This window comes from Oncorhynchus mykiss, chromosome 15, assembly GCF_013265735.2.
Source record: "Oncorhynchus mykiss isolate Arlee chromosome 15, USDA_OmykA_1.1, whole genome shotgun sequence".
In the NCBI taxonomy this organism is placed as follows: domain Eukaryota; kingdom Metazoa; phylum Chordata; class Actinopteri; order Salmoniformes; family Salmonidae; genus Oncorhynchus; species Oncorhynchus mykiss.
In genome coordinates, this window is record NC_048579.1 from 67,244,119 (window position 1) to 67,268,905 (window position 24,787).

A 24,787-nucleotide genomic window follows, 5' to 3' on the forward strand; every position below is an offset into this window, starting at 1 on the left:
AGGCCTCCGATGCCGAGCGTGCCTCTGTGGAAGTGCTGTTGCTGCAGCTTATCTGCTCGGAACTGGTTTCAGCCGTTTCCGAGCCGCTCCGCTTGGCCTCCAGGGCCTCGGTGGATGGGGTTGCCACTGAGGGTGCACCATCCTGGGGTTGAGGTGGCTGGAAGGGCTGGACGACCACCTCCGGGGTCTGTGGGTTGGCTAGTTTGTCCAGGGGGGTCAAGGGGGGTTGCTGGCCCTCCTCCTCCTCCTCTAGCTCCTCTTCACTGGGCGGGGGCGCAGGGAAGTCGGCGTCCTGCCCCTCTCCTTCTACCACTGGTTCCGGGGGCGGAGGGGGCTCGTGGGGAGGGACAGGAGGGTCTGTGGGTTCGGTGGGGACCTCTTCAGGGGGAGGAGGGGAGTGTTTTTTAGGGGGTGAGGGCGGGGGAGCGGTGGGCATGGTGGGGGTGGTGGCTGCACCCCCCTGCTGCTGCTGGACGCAGTTGCCCATGGAGACAGAGGCTGATGACTCCATGACGGAGGAGGACATGCGGAAGTTCTGATTGTCAATCTGAACGGTCACGTCGCGGAAGGCCATCAGCAGCTTGCTGGCGCTGCGGGGCAGGTCGCCTGTATTCTCCCCACCTGACATGCTCTGGAGAAAAGCCTGGTCCAACCCTCCTCCTCCCACTTCCCCTCCGGCCGCACTGAAGGACTCTGCACTGAACTGGTAGGCCCCTCCTTCCTGGAGGGAGCACATGGTCTTCAGGCTCCAGTTGCTGAGTGCGTCGTCGATGGACTTTGCCAACGACTGCACCTGCTCTGTGAATGAGTCCTCCAAGTCGGTCAGGGTGCCGCCCACTGTGGCGGGCAGTGATGGCGAGCGCACTAGGGGGATACCCGCCAGGCTGCAGCCTTCGGCCAGCGCCCGCTCGGCGGAGAAGCCCTCAGCGTTCTGCACGCGCACCTTGCGCATGGAGATGCGCCGCGGCAGGCGACTCTCCAGCAGGGAGTTGCGGATCTTCTCGAAGTTCTTGCTGAGCTGGTACTGGCGGAAGGCGGTCTGGATCTTGGTGGCAGCGCGGCGGGAGATGAGGTGGCCGCCGTATTTGTGCTCTAACATTTCGATCTGGAAAACAAGGAGGAGAGGGAGACAGGAGAGGTATGAGTGAAACTGAGCTGCTTGGATATTTGCAGCAGTTGACAGTACAAGGCAGTTGGGTAACAAAACATTCTATGACATGAAGAGGAGATTTGCCTGTAGGCAGAGGAGTTGGAGATAAAAGCAAGAAGACAACACAAATACAAAGGACATAATACCACTTAGCACTTGGTTCTCCCTCAAGATGAACAAGATGCTGTCTCTACACACCAGCATCCACATGTACAAAGACATGCCCTGAATACGTCTGCTTTAAATTGCCAAAAATACAATGAATGTGATACTTTCCAATCAAATAAGGCTGCAGTTACTCCAAATGACAAGAGGTGACCATGACGACCTTTCAAACACAATGACATTGATAGGATCTAATGCAAATGGACATGAACCTGAACATGTAAACGTTAAGGTCACAAAAATGGGACGGACAATTTAACACTCCCTCAACACAAAAAAATGGTCAGTAGAGAGGAAAAATATTGGACACCTGAACATTTACTCAGAGCAAAGAAAAGTAATGGTGGGTGACAAGACGCCGCAAATGTAGCACCTACGAGACCCATAATCCTTTTGGTGTACAGAAGGATCAATCAGCACGGAGAGAGAGGCTGCCCTACCACTTTGAAGATTCAAAATATTTTTATTGTGAAACGAACAAGAAATAAGACAACAAAAATTGAAAACTTGAACGTGCATAACTATTCTATAATTTCCCTGTAATTAGCGCCCCTTATCATTCCTTCAATTCTGACGAGTTTCCCAGTCCCTGCCAATGAAAAACATCCTCACAGCATGATGCTGCCACCACCATGCTTCACTGTGGGGATGGTGTTCTCTGGGTAATGAATGGTGTTGTGTTTGCTCCAGACGTAGAGTTTTCCTCGATGGCCAAAAAGCTCCATTTTAGTCTCATCTGACCAGAGTAACTTCTTTCATATGTTTGTGGAGTCTCCCACATGCCTTTTGGCAAACACCAAACATGTTTGCTTATTTTTTTCTGGACACTCTTCCGTAAAGCCCAGCTCTGTGGAGTGTACGGCTTAAAGTGGTCCTATGGACAGATACTCCAATCTCCGCTGTAGTGCTTTGCAGCTCCTTCAGGTTTATCTTTGGTCTCTTTGTTTCCTCTCTGACTAATGCCCTCCTTGCCTGGTCCGTGAGTTTTGGTGGGCGGCCCTCTCTTGACAGGTTTGTTGTGGTTCCATATTCTTCCCATTTTTTTTTTTTACAATGGATTTAATGGTGCTCTGTGGGATGTTCAAAGTTTCTGATATTTTTTTATAACCCAACCCTGATCTGTACTTCTCCACAACTTTGTCCCTGACCTGATTGGAGAGCTCCTTGGTCTTCATAGTGCCGCTTGCATGGTGGTGCCCCTTGCTTAGTGGTGTTGCAGACTCTGGGGCCTTCAGAACAGGTGTATATATACTGTGATCATGTGACAGATCATGTGACACTTAGATTGCACACAGGTGGACTTTATTTAACTAATCATGTGACTTCTGAAGGTAATTGATTGCGCCAGATATTATTTAGGGGCTTCATAGCAAAGGGGGTGAATGCATGCACCACTTTTCGTTTTTGAATTTTTTTGAATTTTTTGAAACAAGTAATTTTCTTCATTTCACTTCACCAATTTGGACTATTTTGTGTACGTCATCACATGAAATCCAAATAAAAATAAATTTAAATTACAGGTTGTAATACAACAAAATAGGAAAAACGCCAAGGAGGGTGAATACTTTTGCAAGGCACTGTAATATTATAATATTAGTGGGTGCTTGTATTTGTCCTATGTCACAGGTACAAGTGTGTATTACACACATGTGAATTGGAAATATATTTTTTGCTGTCGCAATTCCCCCTGAAATAGCCTCGGAGAGGGGGGTCACAGATACGGTCTTCAGCAGCATGGTATTATACAGTATAGTAGAGTGGGGTCACAGATACGGTCGTCAGCAGCATGGTATTATACAGTATAGTAGAGTGGGGTCACAGATACGGTCTTCAGCAGCATGGTATTATACAGTATAGTAGAGTGGGGTCACAGATACGGTCTTCAGCAGCATGGTATTATACAGTATAGTAGAGTGGGGTCACAGATACGGTCTTCAGCAGCATGGTATTATACAGTATAGTAGAGGGGGGTCACAGATACGGTCTTCAGCAGCATGGTATTATACAGTATAGTAGAGGGGGGTCACAGATACGGTCTTCAGCAGCATGGTATTATACAGTATAGTAGAGGGGGGTCACAGATACGGTCGTCAGCAGCATGGTATTATACAGTATAGTAGAGTGGGGTCACAGATACGGTCTTCAGCAGCATGGTATTATACAGTATAGTAGAGTGGGGTCACAGATACGGTCTTCAGCAGCATGGTATTATACAGTATAGTAGAGTGGGGTCACAGATACGGTCTTCAGCAGCATGGTATTATACAGTATAGTAGAGGGGGGTCACAGATACGGTCTTCAGCAGCATGGTATTATACAGTATAGTAGAGTGGGGTCACAGATACGGTCTTCAGCAGCATGGTATTATACAGTATAGTAGAGTGGGGTCACAGATACGGTCTTCAGCAGCATGGTATTATACAGTATAGTAGAGTGGGGTCACAGATACGGTCTTCAGCAGCATGGTATTATACAGTATAGTAGAGGGGGGTCACAGATACGGTCTTCAGCAGCATGGTATTATACAGTATAGTAGAGTGGGGTCACAGATACGGTCTTCAGCAGCATGGTATTATACAGTATAGTAGAGTGGGGTCACAGATACGGTCTTCAGCAGCATGGTATTATACAGTATAGTAGAGGGGGGTCACAGATACGGTCGTCAGCAGCATGGTATTATACAGTATAGTAGAGTGGGGTCACAGATACGGTCTTCAGCAGCATGGTATTATACAGTATAGTAGAGGGGGGTCACAGATACGGTCGTCAGCAGCATGGTATTATACAGTATAGTAGAGGGGGGTCACAGATACGGTCTTCAGCAGCATGGTATTATACAGTATAGTAGAGTGGGGTCACAGATACGGTCTTCAGCAGCATGGTATTATACAGTATAGTGGAGTGGGGTCACGGCCAGGGTCTTCAGCAAGAGATGCTGATAGTAAATGATCTTGACAGAAAAAAAGGCATATTTAGGAGAGGGAGAAAAATGTGTTACTATCTGTCTCATATCTGTGTGGCCAAAACGTTCATTGTCAATAAATCAGAACCACTATCTGTGGGTGCAATTGAGATGCACTCTACTCTCTCTTCTACACTGAATAACCTGAAAGCTATTAATTGTGCCTGGAAATAAACGACTGTGAGATAAAAAGGCAGTTCTGATTTGATTTGGGTAGGGATAAAAAAAATGCATGGAACCTTTACCAACTCTCTTCACAGAACAATCAAATTCTATATATTTCTTGAGTTTCTTTGCATGTGATGGCTGTGGCAATCTCTGGCCTATGGATGTGACAGTTATACCCTCTTCAGTTAAACTGTGTCAACCCTTTACACTATCCCTATGGGTTTATCTCTCCAATGTTCTCTGAGAACATAAAAAATGTGGTGCTATATCTTGTCACAAGGTTTCTCGACATATGTCTGCTCAGTTGAGGACTTGAACCGAGGACAGGATCCGAAATATATATGGACTGAGTCCGTTCACGTCAAATATCCCCCCTGTGGCTCAAATGCAATTGGGCAAATGGTTTTAGAAGGGATTGCGGGGCCACCAGGAGATCAACGTGATACTTTCAACTACTACTCCGCAGTCCCAAGCAAAGTCACCTGCATCCTATAGACTTCTATGGGGAAGAACAGATAGCCATGCAATAATGCACACTAGGCTTTGCAATTTGCGATAAGTGGGGTGGCTGCAGCATGATGCAATCTCAGCCCATTGTCATTTGGAGAACTCCATCCCTTAGAAAGGCTCTTTAGAAAACCGAAATGACACTGAGAAATCCATCTTATCTGATCCCTTTTACATTGCACTGCAGCGAGGCCTCTGTGAGAAAGGGAAGAGATGTTGGGAGAATATTAAAGTCTTTCTGAATGAGCCTGGCCCTTTAAGCTACAGTCTATAGTCTCTGTGAGGCATCTCAGAATGAGAACATCACTTTCTCTTCCCGCAGACCGGTATTGGACCTTGCCTTGAATATTCATCACTTTTTATCTATCTGGAATGTTCAGACAGACGGAACTTTGAGTACACACTCAATATGACAAAATCAGCTTCGTCACTCTGCTGACTTCGTCTGGACGGAATGGGTAGGCTTTAAAAAACAGAGTTACGGTAATAACCACAACCCATCCCTCAGAAAGTTGTCACTCGTCAAAACGAATGACAGAAATAATGTCTGAGGCAGAGGTAGCCTTGGATCTGAGCCGGGAGCTGGGAGGGGGCTCCCTTTGATTAAAGGCGTCAGTTTGGCTTGTTTGTTTTGCCTTCAGAATGAGTTGGTAGGGGACGGCGCATAAATAATTTAGGTCCCATCACAGCTTTACCTGAGCCTGTATCTCTCTGGTACATTCTGCCATCTCCATTAGACACTGAAAGCCTGGGTGAGCAGGAGAGAGAGAAGGTGGGATGGAGGGGGAAGGTGGGTAGTGGAACTAAAAGAGGTAGACTGAGAGGCAATGGAGATATGGTAGAGCAGGGCTCTCCAACCCTGTTCCTGGAGAGCTACCATCCTGTAGGTTTTCACTCCAACCCTGTTCCTGGAGAGCTACCATCCTGTAGGTTTTCACTCCAACCCTGTTCCTGGAGAGCTATCATCCTGTAGGTTTTCACTCCAACCCTGTTCCTGGAGAGCTACCATCCTGTAGGTTTTCACTCCAACCCTGTTCCTGGAGACCTACCATCCTGTAGGTTTTCACTCCAACCCTGTTCCTGGAGAGCTACCATCCTGTAGGTTTTAACTCCAACCCTGTTCCTGGAGAGCTACCATCCTGTAGGTTTTCACTCCAACCCTGTTCCTGGAGAGCTACCATCCTGTAGGTTTTCACTCCAACCCTGTTCCTGGAGAGCTACCATCCTGTAGGTCTTCACTCCAACCCTGTTCCTGGAGAGCTACCATCCTGTAGGTTTTCACTCCAACTATGTTCCTGGAGAGCTATCATCCTGTAGGTTTTCACTCCAACTCTGTTCCTGGAGAGCTACCATCCTGTAGGTTTTCACTCCAACCCTGTTCCTGGAGAGCTAACATTCTGTAGGTTTTCACTCCAACTCTGTTCCTGGAGAGCTACCATTCTGTAGGTTTTCACTCCAACCCTGTTCCTGGAAAGCTACCCTCCTGTAGGTTTTAACTCCAACCCTGTTCCTGGAGAGCTACCATCCTGTAGGTTTTCACTCCAACCCTGTTCCTGGAGAGCTACCCTCCTGTAGGTTTTAACTCCAACCCTGTTCCTGGAGAGCTACCCCCCACATAGGTTTTAACTCCAACCCTATTCCTGGAGAGCTACCATCCTGTAGGTTTTCACTCCAACCTTGTTCCTGGAGAGCTACCCTCCTGTAGGTTTTCACTCAAACCTTGTTCCTGGAGAGCTACCCTCCTGTAGGTTTTCACTCCAACTCTGTTCCTGGAGAGCTACCATCCTGTAGGTTTTCACTCCAACTCTGTTCCTGGAGAGCTACCATCCTGTAGGTTTTCACTCCAACCTTGTTCCTGGAGACCTACCATCCTGTAGGTTTTCACTTCAACCTTGTTCTTGGAGAGATACCCTCCTGTAGGTTTTCACTCCAACCCTGTTCCTGGAGAGCTACCCTCCTCTAGGTTTGAACCCAAACCTTGTTCCTGGAGAACTACCGTCCTGTAGGATTTCACTCCAACCCTCATCTAGCGCACTTCATTCTAATAATTAGCTGGTTGATAAACGGAATCAGGTTAGTTACAACTGGGGATGGAGTGAAAACCTACAGGAGGGTAACTCTCCAGGAACAGTTTTGAAAACTCTTCAAAGAAAAATCCAGAAATATTTATTTTAAAAATGCTGAGGTGACACCGATCTAACATGAGGCAAAAGGTATTTTGGGGTTATAATATGGTTTGATAACCAAACGTTACACACTAGGGGGTCAAAGGGCGAGAACCAATTGGACTTTATAGGACAGACAGAATTCACACACAACCAGGCCTTTGACCTGATGAGCGTATGGAGTTGCTGGTGATGAATTGAAACAAGACCAGTCTGTGTATGAGAGATGGGACTCTGCCTCTTTGCCACTGAAATATTAATACCCCAAGGCTTGCAGAAATAGCGCATTCAGAGTTTGTTTTTGGGGGGGATGTTTATGCCAGGAATGAAAATGGTTTCCAATATTAAAGGTCAGACTTTCTATGGGGAACAATCTGTTTTTTTGAAGTGCTATTTTGTGTTCTGGCTTATCAGATCTGGCTATTCAGAGAAATGTGCTATGGATGGTATCTCTTGGCCTTCTCCCTGGCTGCATTCATCTGGGTGAATAGTCTCCAAGGACGAGCTGGCATTCACAGTCTGTCACGCAACCCATTCACTTCATCTCACCAAATGTCACGATACAGGTGGACAACAAAATGAACACGTACGCAAACCCAGCCTGAAGTCAATTATGAGCCAAACACACTTCAGGGATTTTGAAGAATTTTGTGTTCAGAAAAAGGTATCCTCAGTTGAATTTGTTCGTTCATCGTTTTCATTGACGTTTAGCTTAGTGACCCATGTATATTTATGAGTGTCACCCTCAAATTGAGTTCTGGCACAGAGATTAAATAGCAGATGATTACATTTGCATGCAGAAAACACATAGTTGAGAGGGCACGACTAATGCTACCTCCTAATTATAAGCTCATTCATGTCAGGTCAGTTAATTTGCACCAGGAAAATTGTCAACTTTACATGATTATGGCGTTATACTGTGCTTTGTAACAGAAAAAGGGCTACAGCTAATTCTGAGGAATAGAGCATCAATCAGAACAGCTCTTACTGTTTATCAGGAATGGAGATTCATTTGGTGCCCACAACGTAAGAGAGTCAGGCGATAACCTACAGTAGGTCAAGCACAGGAGATTGGTGGCATCTTAATTGGGGAGGACGGGCTCGTGGTAATGGCTGGAGCACTGAGGTCGAGTAAGTAGTTGACTTATTGAGCATCTTCAACCCTTTGAGGTTTATTAACCTTTGTTGGGAGAGGCAGTTGGAGATTCTACGTTCACTTCTCAAAAGGCATGAAGTGTGACAGTTCAACCGACGCAAAAAGCTGGCAGAAGATAAAAAAGGAACTTGACAGGATTCCATCGACCCGTCTTTCAAAACATTTCATCTCTAGAGTATTGAATACGGGACACGATCAGTTTTCACTGCTCTCAGCATACCCAGCCAACGGTGTGATAAAATGTGCTAATCCACCCATTTTTAAGCATCAGCAGTTTAAAGACGCTCGGGTAAACATATTGAACTTTGAGACACAGAGTGCCTCTACCCCTCAACAAAAAAATCTGCCTTAAAAAGTTGGGTTGATGTGGATTACTTAGCTCGCATTTCCATAATGGCGTTGTGAGATGTATTGCTCATAAATATCCCCTCTCTCTGGTGGAGGTTTGGAGTGTGATTATGAGGGAACACAGGCAGTCTGATAACATCCCTCACCCCGCCGCTGAGAAACATTACAGAGATAAATGTAGTTTGATTAATGAGGCTCGAATCCAATGCTTTCTCAAGAAGGAATCTGCGGAACAAAAAGGCAATTATGGGCCCAGAGACAAAATTGAGGGAATTCGACAAATGGGACTCAGGAAAAAGCCGATAGAGGAGGGAGCCTTCATCAACCAGCCTATCAACTGGGACACTTGTACAACTAATGCTATTAGACCAATGGTTCTTTTACAGGACTGACTGGACCCACAGTTTTTACTTGCAATGAGCTCTTCACTGCCGATACTACCTACAGAGCAGGCTATGCTGCGTAAATGTATTCTGTATAAAATCACATTGTGGCTCAGCTTATCCTTGAGCAAGGAGATTCTAATGACAGGAATTTGATGTCAGAATACACCAAAAGCCTTTTGTGAACACTACCTTTGCCCTGGTCATGATTAACTATGATTGCACTAATATACAATACTTACATTGCCAAATACCAAAATGTTGGTTCTGAAAAAAACGTTTACGTTAAATATAGAGAGAGCAATATACTATGGCATTTATCCTATGAAAACTCTCTACGTGAGCACATACAGTTGAAGTCGGAAGTTTACATACACCTTAGCCAAATACATTTAAACTCAGTTTTTCACAATTCCTGAATCCTTCAACAAGCTTCCCACAATAACTTGGGTGAATTTTGGCCCATTCCTCCTGACAGAGCTGGTGTAACTGACTCAGGTTTAGTGGCCTCCCTGCTCGCTCGCACATGCTTTTTCAGTTCTGCCCACAAATTTTCTATGGGATTGAGGTTAGGGCTTTGTGATGGCCACTCCAACACCTTGACTTTGTTGTCCTTAATTAAGCCATTTTGCTACAACTTTGGAAGTATGCTTGGTGTCATTGTCTATTTGGAAGACCCATTTGCGACCAAGCTTTAACTTCCTGACTGATGTCTTGAGATGTTGCTTCGATATATCCACATCATTTTCCTTCCTCATGAAGCTATCTATTTTGTGAAGTGCACCAGTCCCTCCTGCAGCAAAGCAGCCCCACAACATGATGCTGCCACCCCCGTGCTTCAAGGTTGGGATGGTGTTCTTCGGCTTGCAAGCCTCTCCTTTATTCCTCCAAACATAATGATGTTCATTTTGGCCAAAAAGTCATATTTTTGTTTCATCAGACCGGAGGACATTTCTCCAAAAAATACAATCTTTGTGCCCATGTGCAGTTGCAAACCGTATTCTGGCTTTTTTATGGCGGTTTTGGAGCAGTGGCTTCTTCCTTGCTGAGCGGCCTTTCAGGTTATGTCAATTTAGGACTAGTTTTACTGTGGATATAGATACTTTTGTACATGTTTCCTCCAGCATCTTCACAAGGTACTTTCCTGTTGCTCTGGGATTGATTTGCACATTTTGCACCAAAGTACGTTCATCTCTAGCTCCTAAGGATGAACCAGACTTGTGGAGGTCTACAATGTTTTTCCTGAGGTCTTGGCTGATTTCTTTTGATTTTCCCATGATGTCAAGCAAAGAGACACTGAGTTTGAAGGTAGGCCTTGAAAAACATCACCAGGTACACCTCCAATTGACTCAAATTATGTCAATTAGCCTGTCAGAAGCTTCTAAAGCCATGACATCATTTTCTGGAATTTTCCATGCTGTTTAAAGGCACAGTCAACTTAGTGTATGCAGACTTCTGACCCACAGGAATTGTGATACAGTGAATTATAAGTTAAATAATCTATCTGTAAACAATTGTTGGAAAAATGACTTGTGTCATGCACAAAGTAGATGTCCTAACCGACTTGCCAAAACTATAGTTTGTTGATAAGAAATTTGTGGAGTGGTTGAAAAACAAGTTTTAATGACTACAAGCTAAGTGTATGTAAGCTTCCGACTTCACCTGTATAAACAGCCTTAGGGGCTGTTGCTGCAGTACTCAAGGATGAGGGGGAGTAGGGTTGAAATAGGGGAGAGGATGAGGGTGATAAGGGGTGAATTAGGGCGACTAACTGTAAGTCGCTCTGGTTAACCTCTCAGCGAGTAAGGCTAGTTTCCTGAATTTCCGCCTGTCTGACGTGCCCAAAATAAACTGCCTGTTCCTCGGGCCCAGAAGCTAGGATATGCACATAATTGGTAGGATTGGATAGAAAACACTCTGCAGTTTCTAGAAACTGTTTAAAAAATGTCTGTCAGTATAACAGAACTGATATAGCAGGCGAAAACCTGAGGAAAATGTATCCGTAAAAAAAAATTGTTGAGCTTGGAATGACTTCCAATGCAATGCTATTGAAAGATCTTATTTCCGCCTCCTAGACTGCAGTTCCTATGGCTTCCACTAGATGTCAACAGTCTTTATACAAGGTTTAAGACTTGTTTTTTTGAAAAATTAAGTATTTGTTGTCGTTCCAAGTTGAGCACCAGGGCAAAAGTAGTATTTTTTCAAGCGTGAATGTGGGCGCACTCTTCGTTCTTTTCCTTTGCTATTGAACATACTATTCTCCGTCTGAAATATTATCCTTTATTTAGATATTAGACAATTAATAAAAAACATAGTTTGGACAAACTTTGCTGGTAACATTTTGGAATCCTTTGTATGCATGTTGAAAGACTGGATTATTGAATTCGTTTTTGGGATATAAAGAAGAACTTTATTGAACAAAACGACCATTCATTGTGTAGCTGGGACCCTTGGGATTGCAACCAGAGAAATATAAGGTAAGTGATTTATTTTATCGCTATTTATGATTTTGTGTTGCTAGTGCTGGTTTGAAAGATATGTTGACATGGGGCTCTGTCCTCAGACAATCAAATGCTATGCTTTCGCCGTAAAGCCTTTTTTGAAATTTGACAACGCAGTTAGATTACCAAGGTTCTAAGCTAAAGAATCATGTATGACATTTGTATTTTCATGAATGTTTAATATTCTGATTTTGTATTTTGAATTTGGTGAGCTCCGATTTCACCGGATTTTGTCGAATTTGATCCCGCTAGCGATCTTCGCGCTAAGAGGATAAGAGTGTCTGATAAATGACTAACACGTAAATTAAGGCACTGTATATGGTTCAGCAAGTTGTTGTTTTTATACCTTGAGAACTACACTGTTCGCTCACAAGTCTCTCTCTCTTTTCTCTTTCTCTGGTCTTGAGGTGTGACTGATGATCTGTGTGAGAGCTGGAAATGGAAAGGTTACCTGGTTGAAGGTCAGTGGACGGAATGGGAATGGAAAAGTTACCTGGTTGAAAGTCAGTGGATGAGATGGGGAATGGAAAGGTTACCTGGTTGAAGGTCAGTGGATGAGATGGGGAATGGAAAGGTTACCTGGTTGAAGGTCAGTGGACGGGATGGGGAATGGAAAGGTTAACTGGTTGAAGGTCAGTGGACGGAATAGGAATGGAAAAGTTACCTGGTTGAAAGTCAGTGGATGAGATGGGGAATGGAAAGGTTACCTGGTTGAAGGTCAGTGGATGAGATGGGGAATGGAAAGGTTACCTGGTTGAAGGTCAGTGGACGGGATGGGGAATGGAAAGGTTACCTGGTTGAAGGTCAGTGGATGAGATGGGGAATGGAAAGGTTACCTGGTTGAAGGTCAGTGGATGAGATGGGGAATGGAAAGGTTACCTGGTTGAAGGTCAGTGGATGAGATGGGGAATGGAAAGGTTACCTGGTTGAAGATCAGTGGATGAGATGGGGAATGGAAAGGTTACCTGGCTGAAGGTCAGTGGATGAGATGGGGAATGGAAAGGTTACCTGGTTGAAGGTCAGTGGACGGAATGGGAATGGAAAGGTTACCTGGTTGAAGGTCAGTGGATGAGATGGGGAATGGAAAGGTTACCTGGTTGAAGGTCAGTGGATGAGATGCGGAATGGAAAGGTTACCTGGCTGAAGGTCAGTGGACGGGATGGAGAATGGAAAGGTTACCTGGTTGAAGGTCAGTGGATGAGATGCGGAATGGAAAGGTTACCTGGCTGAAGGTCAGTGGATGGAATGGGAATGGAAAGGTTACCTGGTTGAAGGTCAGTGGATGAGATGGGGAATGGAAAGGTTACCTGGCTGAAGGTCTGTGGACGGGATGGGGAATGGAAAGGTTACCTCGTTGAAGGTCAGTGGACGGGATGGGGAATGGAAAGGTTACCTCGTTGAAGGTCAGTGGACGGGATGGGGAATGGAAAGGTTACCTCGTTGAAGGTCAGTGGATGAGATGGGGAATGGAAAGGTTACCTGGTTGAAGGTCAGTGGACGGGATGGGGAATGGAAAGGTTACCTCGTTGAAGGTCAGTGGACGGGATGGGGAATGGAAAGGTTAACTTGTTGAAGGTCAGTGGACGGGATGGGGAATGGAAAGGTTACCTGGTTGAAGGTCAGTGGACGGAATGGGAATGGAAAGGTTACCTGGTTGAAGGTCAGTGGATGAGATGGGGAATGGAAAGGTTACCTGGTTGAAGGTCAGTGGATGAGATGCGGAATGGAAAGGTTACCTGGCTGAAGGTCAGTGGACGGGATGGAGAATGGAAAGGTTACCTGGTTGAAGGTCAGTGGATGAGATGCGGAATGGAAAGGTTACCTGGCTGAAGGTCAGTGGATGGAATGGGAATGGAAAGGTTACCTGGTTGAAGGTCAGTGGATGAGATGGGGAATGGAAAGGTTACCTGGCTGAAGGTCTGTGGACGGGATGGGGAATGGAAAGGTTACCTCGTTGAAGATCAGTGGACGGGATGGGGAATGGAAAGGTTACCTCGTTGAAGGTCAGTGGACGGGATGGGGAATGGAAAGGTTACCTGGTTGAAGGTCAGTGGATGAGATGGGGAATGGAAAGGTTACCTGGTTGAAGGTCAGTGGACGGGATGGGGAATGGAAAGGTTACCTTGTTGAAGGTCAGTGGACGGGATGGGGAATGGAAAGGTTAACTTGTTGAAGGTCAGTGGACGGGATGGGGAATGGAAAGGTTACCTGGTTGAAGGTCAGTGGACGGGATGGGGAATGGAAAGGTTAACTTGTTGAAGGTCAGTGGATGAGATGGGGAATGGAAAGGTTACCTGGTTGAAGGTCAGTGGACGGGATGGGGAATGGAAAGGTTAACTTGTTGAAGGTCAGTGGATGAGATGGGGAATGGAAAGGTTACCTGGTTGAAGGTCAGTGGACGGGATGGGGAATGGGGTGGTCAAAGCCCCTCATATGCAGATGAGTGTCTGATGAATCCAACGTCTCAGATGAATGGGATGATGAGAACACACACACACACACACACACACACACACACACACACACACTCACACACACACACACACACACACACACACACACACACACACACACACACACATGCATGCACAGGCACACATACACACACAGAGTTGACAAACAGACGCCCACGCGCACGTACACACACGCACCATGTAAATGAGATGTGAGACACGGAACAGGGAGATGGGTCTCTGTATGTTAGCAGGGCCATCACACATGGATGATTTCCTGAACACTTACTACATGTACAGTAGAGTTTCTAGTCTAGACATATGGCAACTCTGAACATATGATGTTAAGGTGAAAACAACATAAGACAAACAGACCAGGAGAGAAGACATGAGTTTAGTTCATACAAGCAGCACAACCACCATCGGGAATATTACTTCATTCAGTTACCATGACGATGTATCATTTACACAAGAGAATGTGTGATTGTGTGAGTGAGAGAAAGAGTCGGTGGGAAGCAACTAAATGTTTTCCATTTAAAAACCTCCCAGACACTTAGACACACAGTGTGAGCCATTCGTTAAACAGCAAGCTGCCACACAGCAGAAGAAGGTGCTGTGAGAACAGAACACACACCGCCTCAGTAGAAGGTCACTGTTCCACATCTGTTCAAAAGACAAAAGCCATGTTATGTCAATGAAGGTGAAAATGACAGTGGCGATGATGATGATGATGATGACTCATGTTAATGTAGAAGACAGCAAGACTCAACAACCCAAAACACCCTAAGAACACCTGCAGAGCCAACTTCAAAGGCAAATAATGTCAATCAACTGCCAGCCGAGGCCAATCCACAAAAAAACAGCCATAACAGACAAACAATCCCAGATGAACCAAATCAACAACAGCCTCAACAGACAAAACAAACAGCCTTGACCTCAGACAGAACCTCAACAAACGACCACAAAGACCACAAAGACATACAGTACAACCCAAGACGAGCCCCCCTTTCCCCTACCCCCGCACATATCACACCGTTCCCCCCCACCCCCACACACCCTACCTGCTTGTTTTTGAGGTCGAGCGAGAGCTCGTAGTCGGAGGTGGTGGAGTGCGAGCAGGCCCCGTTGCGCTGCACCCTCATGGGGGAAGCTGTGTGGTGCAGGCTGGCCCTCCTCCCCGCCGCTCCCCCCCGGGCCTCTGCCCCATCCTCCTCCTCCTCCACCTCAGCCTCTACTGCTGCCTCCCCCTCATGCTGCTGCTCCTGCTGCGAATCCACCACCTTGTTCTGCTTTATCTCCTCCTCCTCCTTATCTCCTCGCTCTCCCTCCTCCTGCTCGAGTTCCCCTCCGCTTGGTGAGCGGGAGGCCGCGGGGGTGACCTCCTGCTGTGTTTCGCCCACGCTCGTGCCCTCGGGTTTAGGCTGAGGCTGGGGTTCAGGTTGGGGCTGGGCCTGGAGCTCAGGCTGCTGGGGTTGGACCTGGGGCTGGAGCTCCCCTTCTCCCTCTCTCTTTCCCTCCTCACCTGAGGGTGAGTCTGGAGGAAGGTCGTCGCTGCAGAAAGGAGGAGAAAACGGCAGAGTGAGGGTTCTGCTTCCTGCTGGCTGACCTTTGACCTCTTCTCCAGGCTGGCTGGGTCGTAGTAGGGGGTTTGACCTCTGTGTGAACCTCTCTCTGTGTCTCTGGTGATACGAGGTGTGTGCAGGGTCAGAAGAACAGGAGTCTGTCAGTTTGTCTGTGTGTCAGCAGAGGCTGTCCGGTATAGACAGCACAAGCACAGAACAGAGGACACTATACGACCACAGTGCATTTCAGTTTCAGTATTCAAAAGAGGACAGACACACTGCATCAACACCACACAGAGGAGTTATTATGAGGACACACCAAGAACAACTTTGGGGGAATCCGACAGCGACACACAGACATGGGGTACAGTCATGCAGCTACAGGCCTAGACTGCCTTCACAGGGGCAGCCTGAGGTGTGTGTGTGTGTGTGTGTGTGTGTGCCTGCATGTGTGCTTGCATTAGCAAGTGTGAGATAGCACGTGTGTGCATGTGAGCACCCGTGATAGTGTGTGTGCGTACAAGCGTGAGTGTGTTGGCTTTTAGAAAGGGAATGGGGATGTCCGTGAAGTGTGACCTGCCGTGGGCATTGCACTGTACACAGGACCACAGCATACTGTAGCTACTGTTGTGTTGTTGGGGACTCTGGGACTGTCACAGTGTTTGATGGAGTGACTGACAGAGTGGGGACTCAGCTGTCAGCGGGGTGGCTAGTGTCTGATATTACTCTGGGACCATGAGGCTCTCTCTCTTACTCTGTTGCTCCTCCCCTCTTCCTCTCTACTCTGCTGGCTGTTTCTGTATGACCATCACTCTGTTCTTCCCCTTCCTCTCTCATCTCTCAAATGCTGTCTAATCTCTCTTTAAAAAAAAAAGTTGTACTTTTTAACCCTTTTTCTCCCCAATTTCGTGATATCCAATTGGTAGTTACAGTCTTGTCCCATGGCTGCAACTCCCGTACGGACTTGGGAGAGTTGAAGGTCGAGAGCCATGCGTCCTCCGAAACACGACCCTGCCAAGCCGCACTGCTTGTTGACACACTGCTCGCTTAACTCGGAAGCCAATCTCACCAATGTGTAGGAGGAAACAGCGTACAACTGGTGACCGAAGTCAGTGTGCATGTGCTCAGTCCCCCACAAGGAGTCACTAGAGCGCGATGGGACAAGGACATCCCAGCTGGCCAAACCCACCCCTAACCCGGATGAAGCTGGGCCAATTGTGCGCCGCCTCATGAGTCTCCCAGTTGCGGCCGGTTGCGACTCAGCCTGGGATCGAACCCGGGTCTGTAGTGACGCCTCTCTCTCTCTCTCTCTCTCTCTCCCTCACCTCCTTCTTGTGCTCTCCCCCGTCCTTCTCCCACTAGTCTCCTTCCTCTCTTTATACCCCCTCTCTCTCTCTCCACACCCCTCCCTCCTTACTTTCTAAACCTCAATCTCTCTCTCTCTCTCTCTTTGAATTGCCAAGGCCTGATAAAGCCTCTCACTGCCCCATAGTGGAGCCCAGAACCCCAGTGTTGCTGACAGACAATCTCCTATCACATCTCTGAAACTGACAGACTGATCACAGCGCTCTAGCCACTACACAATATTATTGGTTCTCCAATGTCCAATGTGTGAGCCACAACAAGTAACGAGCCAGTCTGTCGGGAACTACCAATAAAACATGTCCTCTGATAGAAAAACACAAATCCATGGTAAGTATGAGAAAAATAATAACTTAGATGTAACATAAAGTATGCTTCTATGGGAGTGTGAATGCAAGACAAAGAAGTGTTAGTGTTCTCTAGATAAAACCTTTATAGGTCGGCCCACATTTCTGAGGGAAAGTGACTGAGCGTGAACTCCATCGTGGCAGCTTTTCATGTCTTTATCTGAGTTGCTGAGCCACTTTAGTGTTCTAGATCTACGTCAGGCCAGATGATGATTGATGTATGACACGGCCTTCATTTCCCCCCGGTTTCAACTCTGAGAGGAGTTTCATGGAACTGAACCACATGATTCAGTTCTTTCGGAGAGAAGTTTAATGGAACTGAACCACATGATTCGGTTCTTTTGGAGAGAATTCTGTGCTAAGTTTGGTTCTTCGTCTTCGTAGCTCTACGGTCGACAGTTTCAAGAACTTGAGGAGTTTTCATGGACACATGAAAGAGAGCAAGAGAAAGAGAGAAAAATATAAAGAGAGTGAGGAAGATAGATTTTGGTATGCTAGGTAGGCACACACAGGCATGTGTTAAAGGCATGTGTCCTTGGTGCTCCGCAGTACTGCAGGGATGTGTTGTATATGTGTGTGTGTGTGTGTGTGTGTGTGTGTGTGTGTGTGTGTGTGTGTTTGTCTTTATTACTGTCCAGTATAATGTCCTTTAAAATGGTGGAATCCATCCTGGGGTTTCACAACACTCTCTGCTTAAAAGCTCTTGTTTAATGCACTATTAAAATGACCCCTGAATGTCTCTGAAATCGTGAATATTCAGGCCATGTTTTGGAGCGATCACATTTCCTCTTCTTTGACAGTGGCTGTGACCGTAGTGAGCAAAAAATCTGAACATTTCAGCAAAACATATGCAGCGCCGCAAACGAGTACTGGAAGAGGAGATTCCCCCCGAGGGTGCTAAAACAGGGCTCTGCAGCGAATACAGAGCATACTGTGGTGCCGCATCATCATCAAAGCAAGAGGGAAAAATCTAGCTAATTCACCCAAACCTCAGAGATGAAGAAAATGAACACAGAGAGGGGGGACTGGAGTGCTGTGTCATGTCTGTCTGTGTGTGTGTGTGTGTGTCTCTCTGTGTGTGTGTGTGTGTGTGTGTGTGTGTGTGTGTGTGTGTGTGTGTGTGTGTGTGTGTGTGTGTGTGTGTGTGTGTGTGTGTGTGTGTGTGTGTGTGTGTGTGCTTGCGTGTATAAATGTATGTATGCACGTGTGTCTATGTATGTCTGCATGCAGCACAGTGCACTTGCTTACTTCTACACTGTTCCAATGTTTGCGGACCTCTTCCTCTTCCTGCATTCACCCGAACACATTTTACCCACACGATCTATGCATAGTGCATTGCCAACAAAATCCCATTCTGTTTTCCTTTGTTCCTCACATACTGTAGGTCTCTACAACAGCTCTGCATTTTCACTGAACAGCTTGTGAGGCAGACAGAGAGTATCTTCATAAGGACAGGACGTGTTCTCATAATGGAGCTGGCGTATGAATAATGGATGGAGAAATAAAGCCTGGGCGCCTCGGCACTCAGCAGGTGTGGCTGGGCTTTCGGGGTAAAAATACATCCTGCCCGAGACGGGGAGTTATATTCTTGCAGGAAGAGTTTCCCTGTTTTTCTGTTGTCTTTTGTTGTCGTGACGAATCCAATCTCTCTTTCCTGTTGTTCGGCCCCTCAAAGAGTAAGAAAAGTACTTCTGATGATCATTGATATGGCATATTGATATCTAAAGAACCAGAGTAACAGAGGAAGGACATGGAGGGACTATAGTGTATACAACAGGGGCGATACAGTTTACAGAGGCAACAGGACAGACAGGTGTTGAGCATACAGACAATGTATGTTGATGTCATGCAGCTACAGACGAACAGAAGATCACACAGTGAGACAGTGAGACAGAGGTGTTTGCTTGCATTTGAAACTATTCTACTCCCTCTTCACCTCCACTACTATATCTTTACCTCTTGACTTATTCTTTCTCTCCTTAATAATCCATCTCTCCTCTTAGCTCCCTCCCTCCCTCCCTCCAAATATATAATGCTCCCTGCCCCCCTCGTCTCTCTCTCTCTCTCTCTCCACTTGCCTCTGTCCCTCTTCCCTTCCTTCCCCTCCCTCCTTTCCTTCCCTTCCACCACCCCCCCCTTCCTCCCTCCCTCCATATGCTAGTGGAGGCTCCTCAGAGGAGGAAGGACGGGTCCATCCTCCTCAGTGAAATTTCATAAAAATAAAAATAGTGAAACAAAAAAAAATGTTAAATAATTTTTAGATAAAACTATACTAAATATATTCATATGTCACCAAATAATTAATTAAAACACACTGTTTTGCAATGGTCAATAGTAACTTCAACAGTACTCTCTGGGGTAGCACCATGGTGTAGCCAGCTAGCTTCTGTCCTCCTCTGGGTACATTGACTTCAATACAAAACCTAAGAGGCTCGTAGGGCTCACCTCCTTCCATAGACCTATATGGTAATCATGACTAGAGGTCGACCGATTAATCGGAATGGCCGATTAATTAGGGCCGATTTCAAGTTTTCATAACAATTGGAAATCTGTATTTTTGGACACCGATTTGGCAAATGTTTTATTATTTAAAAATATATATTTTTTACACCTTTATTTATCCATTATTTAACTAGGCAAGTCAGTTAAGAACACATTCTTATTTTCAATGACGGCCTAGGAACGGTGGGTTAACTGCCTTGTTAGCGGGGTGCGCGCTAATAGTGTTTCAAACGTCACTCGCTATGAGACTTGGAGTGGTTGTTCCCCTTGCTCTGCAATGGCCGTGGCTTTTGTGGAGCGATGGGTAACGCTGCTTCGAAGGTGGCTGTCGATGTGTTCCTGGTTCGAGCCCAGGTAGGGGCGAGGAGAGGGACGGAAGCTATACTGTTACACTGGCAATGTAAAGTGCCTATAAGAACATCCAATAGTCAAATATGTTCTCATGTTCTGAGCAAGGAACCTAAACGTTAGCTTTTTTACATGGCACATATTGCACTTTTACTTTCATCTCCAACACTTTATTTTTGCATTATTTAAACCAAATTGAACATTTCATTTTATTTGAGGCTAAATTGATTTTATGATGTATTATATTACGTTAAAATAAGTGTTCATTCAGTATTGTTGTAATTGTCATTATTACAAAAACCCCAAAAAATGAATCGGCCGATTAATTGGTATCGGCTTTTTTTTGGTCCTCCAATATTCGGTATCGGTATCGGCGTTGAAAAATTATAATCGGTCGACCTCTAATCATGACAACTTCCGGAGGATGACCTCCAACAAATCAAAGCTTTTGCAATATGAACTGACATGTTGTCCATCTGATCATAGGATTAGGATTAGAGAATTCATGATTTTTCAGTCTGATCAACTGTAGGCTACTAATAACAGCAGCAGCATACAGCCGATGTGCCCTGTCCATCTGGTCAGGGTAACTGATTGGTAACGTTATGTATTTATAGTCCATTTGTGTGTCAGGAGAAAATGTGAATGTGATCAAATGTGTTTTATATTCAAAATTGGACTGGCTAGGCTGCCTATATGTTTTCAACCCAAAATGATTAACTGGAATTAATCAATCAACATAATACTGATGACAGAAGTGAGTAAACGTTTTATAAGGCCTACAGTTGCATAGGCCTCCATGATGCAAACATGCATAAAGCAAGCTCAGCCCTGTGAGTTCTATTGTCTGTTAGTTGTTGTCTCTGTATCTGGGTAGAGGGAATCCCTCTCCTCATCTCCTCTAAATGTAATTCATATGATATAAGTATAAGGTTGCTGCAGTTTGACAGGGTTTTCATCCATGTGACCTGATTAAGAAAAACTGGTCCCATCATAGCCCTTATAAAACCTTTTACAATTGATGAATCACTGTCATACCTTATAGGGTCCAGAGTTTTCCTAAACAGATAAGGAAAAACTCCAGACCCCAGGGGGTAAAAATTACCCCCCCCACACTCAGGGACCTATGGTGCCACCAGTCTGCTTGCAGTTGTCAGTTATCATCAGGTATGTGGATGATCAGAGATTTATTCAGGAACGTTTCTTGGGCTACTTTGATGTGTGAAGTGGGTGAGATGCGCAGTCTGTGTTAGACTGTGAATGTTGAGATGTCTGAGTTTAACTTCATGGAGAAGCTTGTTGTTCAAACCTACAACGGCACAGCTGTAATGGAATGTATCTGCTATTTGTATTTACAGCCAAGTCCCCTCCTGTTCTCTTATTAAGAGGTGATGACCACTCCACTACCATCGTCAACTCTCTCCTGACATGAACTGAAGCCACGTCTCATGTGCCCGCTCATCCACTGGCACATTGAATGTTTCCTCTCCAAGCACTGTGAGTCCCCCTGTCAATTTTCTCACATTACTGTATGTAGAGTCAATCTCATACAGAATCACATTATTACACATCAATGATTTGACTCTTTGCTCAGACTAACTCATTCTTAGGTCTTTTCTCTAACTGTGTAATGTGTTGTGTTATTGCTTTTTGTCTTCCCAGACAAATCCTGTCCTGCACTGAAGTCAAGCCTCTGAACACCTCAACTCATGCCTCATACTCTCATTTAATCACTGCTGTGATCCCTTCCCAACACTGCAAGTAGCCCTCTCATCTCCATTCCCCATAATAGTGTACTATACATGTCTTTATTAAATGCTTTAGGTTAAAATAATTAGGCTTTGACGATTTTTGAAACACACTTTGTCGTCTCCATGGATTCCATGCCTACACCGTGGGTCTCCCATCCTCCTCAATTGTTCAAGTCACCAGCCTCCACTGCCATATCCATCATGTTCACTGCCCCCTCCTCCATCTCTCTCCCTCCATTGTGGGCTAAGGAGATTGAGTGGTTCCAGGTGTCAGGGTGACTGACGGGGCAGAGCCAGGCCTTGGCTGTTGCCTGACACTCACTCTTCCCTCTCTCTCTCTCTCTCGCTATCCTCTCTCTCTCTCTCTCTCTCTCTCTCCCTCTCTCTCTCTCTCTCTCTCTCTCTCTCTCTCTAAGCTCGCTCTCTAACCCCTCTCTCTCTCCCTCTCTCTCTCTCTCTAACCCCTCTCTCTACTCCCCTCTCTCTCTCTTTCTCTTCTTCTCTCTCATGCTCTCTCCTCTCTTTCCTTCTCTTCTCTATCTCTTTCCCTCTTCCATTTCTCTCTCTCTTCCCTTTTTCTCTCTCTGCCAGGAGCCAGACAAGCGTAGCCAGCCTCCGTTGCATTGCCATTAGGATATAATTACAGTGCTGACGGCTTGCGCTCAACAGTGACCGCTAACGCCTGCGCAAGTCTACGTGAGGCGACCGAGCGTGTCAAAGCCAGGTGGGTTGATGGTTGCTTGTCTGCATTGTGTTTGGTTAGCTGCAATAGTGTTGCAGCAGTTTCCTTTCACGGTGACATCAAAGTGTTGGCTACCCGGGGTTGGGGTTTATCTACTGCATTGTCCATCCTCTTCGCTGACTTTACTACGTACTGCTGTTGCTGCATTAAAGGGAAGATTCAGCTTATATGCTCCTTGTTTTCATGGCACCATGCATGCAGAGCGTTTTAGTATGTTTGACACACACAAAATGATGTGTTTTTAAAGGAACGTGTGTCCTTGGCGCTGTGCAGTATTGATGTGATGTGATGTGATGTGTGTGTGTGTGTGTGTGTGTATGCGTGTGTGTGCGTGCGTGTGTGCCTGTCTGTGTGCGTGTGTGCCTGTCTACGTGTGGTTGTCATGTGTGTGAGTCATATATTACTGTAAGTGTGTGTGTGTATTTGTGTGAGTGTAATTCTGTATATATATTTCTGTGTGTGTGCGCATGTGAGTGTACATTTGTGTGTGTGTGTGTTTCTCTCTCTGTGTGTCTGTGTTAGCATGCACAGGCCTCCCTGCTGTTTCCCCGTTGCCCCCGTATTGTGACACACCAGTTCCCTGCCGAAGGAGAGAGAACAATCTATTTAATGACCCCCCCCCCCCCCCCCCCCCCCCCCACTCCCACAGTGTGAAACATTAACTACTCTCACGCCTCAGGCATCGCGGGCTCAAAAACTAAACATAATGATTATTAATTCATATCAAAATTCATTTTTTTTCTTCCTAGAGTGTTTGAGTAGGGATGAGGCCCTCTGAGTCTAGAATCTCTTTTAGAGAAACCTTCAACTCTAAACACTTCATGGCACACAGAAGGCAGTCCCAGAGCTCTCTAGGTCCCGCGGCCATCTCGATTTGATGCTAAAGAGCCCCCTGTGTCCTAGTGTGTTGTGGTAGCACGCTGTTTCGCTCCCGTCCTGGTTTGTCAGATTCATATGAGTAGGATTTTAGTCATGACACCCCGCTGAGAGAGAATTCTGAACCTGAATGTTTCCCTGACGACAGTTATGTCACTTTGACGTTTTCGCTGGTATCGCTACTATAAACAACTCAGTTTCTGCAGTGTCATCAGCAGCAAACAACCAACAGAGATAGATTAGATATCTGGGCTCATGACCAGAGGGTTTCAGGGTTCAGATCTCAGATGGGATCATCGCCATGGAGACACAGAAAAAGGGCAACCTTTTGAAAGCCACCTCAGCAATACTGTATGGATGGCAAATTAACCCCCCCCCCCACGTATGCTAAATCCATGCCTGAGCCCCAAAAAAATAAAAGTGTTGTTTGTTTCTTGTTGTGATGCTGTGCCCAGTTTACAGTTTGCTTACTGTAGCTAGTGTACACCACATATACCTTATTGTAGCTAGTGTACACCACATATACCTTATTGTAGCTAGTGTACACCACATATACCTTACTGTAGCTAGTGTACACCACATATACCTTATTGTAGCTAGTGTACACCACATATACCTTATTGTAGCTAGTGTACACCACATATACCTTATTGTAGCTAGTGTACTCCACCTATACCTTACCATAGCTAGTGTACACCACCTATAACTTACTGTAGCTAGTGTACACCACATATACCTTATTGTAGCTAGTGTACACCACCTATAACTTACTGTAGCTAGTGTACACCACCTATACCTTATTGTAGCTAGTGTACACCACCTATAACTTACTGTAGCTAGTGTACACCACCTATACCTTATTGTAGCTAGTGTACACCACCTATACCTTATTGTAGCTAGTGTACACCACCTATAACTTACTGTAGCTAGTGTACACCACCTATACCTTATTGTAGCTAGTGTACACCACCTATACCTTATTGTAGCTAGTGTACACCACCTATACCTTACTGTAGCTAGTGTACACCACCTATACCTTATTGTAGCTAGTGTACACCACCTATACCTTACTGTAGCTAGTGTACACCACCTATACCTTATTGTAGCTAGTGTACACCACCTATACCTTATTGTAGATAGTGTACACCACATATACTTTATTGTAGCTAGTGTACACCACCTATACCTTACTGTAGCTAGTGTACACCACCTATGCATCACAACTGTGATTTGACTGATTTGAGGAAATCTAATATGTTCAACCCGAACTCCTTGACTCTAGAACAACCCTACTCTCCTTCCGCTCTCTTATTGCTTTCTTTTCAGATTTCTAGCACCC

At 45.7% G+C, this 24,787-nt stretch overlaps 1 protein-coding gene across 4 annotated transcripts in view; it reads right to left on the reverse strand.

Annotated features, from left to right (window-relative positions):
- LOC110501001 (IQ motif and SEC7 domain-containing protein 3-like) overlaps nucleotides 1-24,787 on the reverse strand; it is a 195,293-nt gene that overhangs the window by 88,695 nt on the left and 81,811 nt on the right. For 3 of the 4 annotated variants that reach the window (XM_036945037.1, XM_036945038.1, XM_036945040.1), the window contains exons 3-4: nucleotides 15,020-15,509; nucleotides 1-1,105 (exon numbers count right to left, since the gene is read on the reverse strand). The exon at nucleotides 1-1,105 is cut by the window's left edge and continues 142 nt beyond it. In XM_036945037.1, coding sequence (XP_036800932.1) covers nucleotides 1-1,105; nucleotides 15,020-15,509 — 1,595 coding nt within the window. The remainder of the gene's footprint in view (nucleotides 1,106-15,019; nucleotides 15,510-24,787) is intronic. The other variant, XM_036945041.1, reaches the window with a different exon arrangement.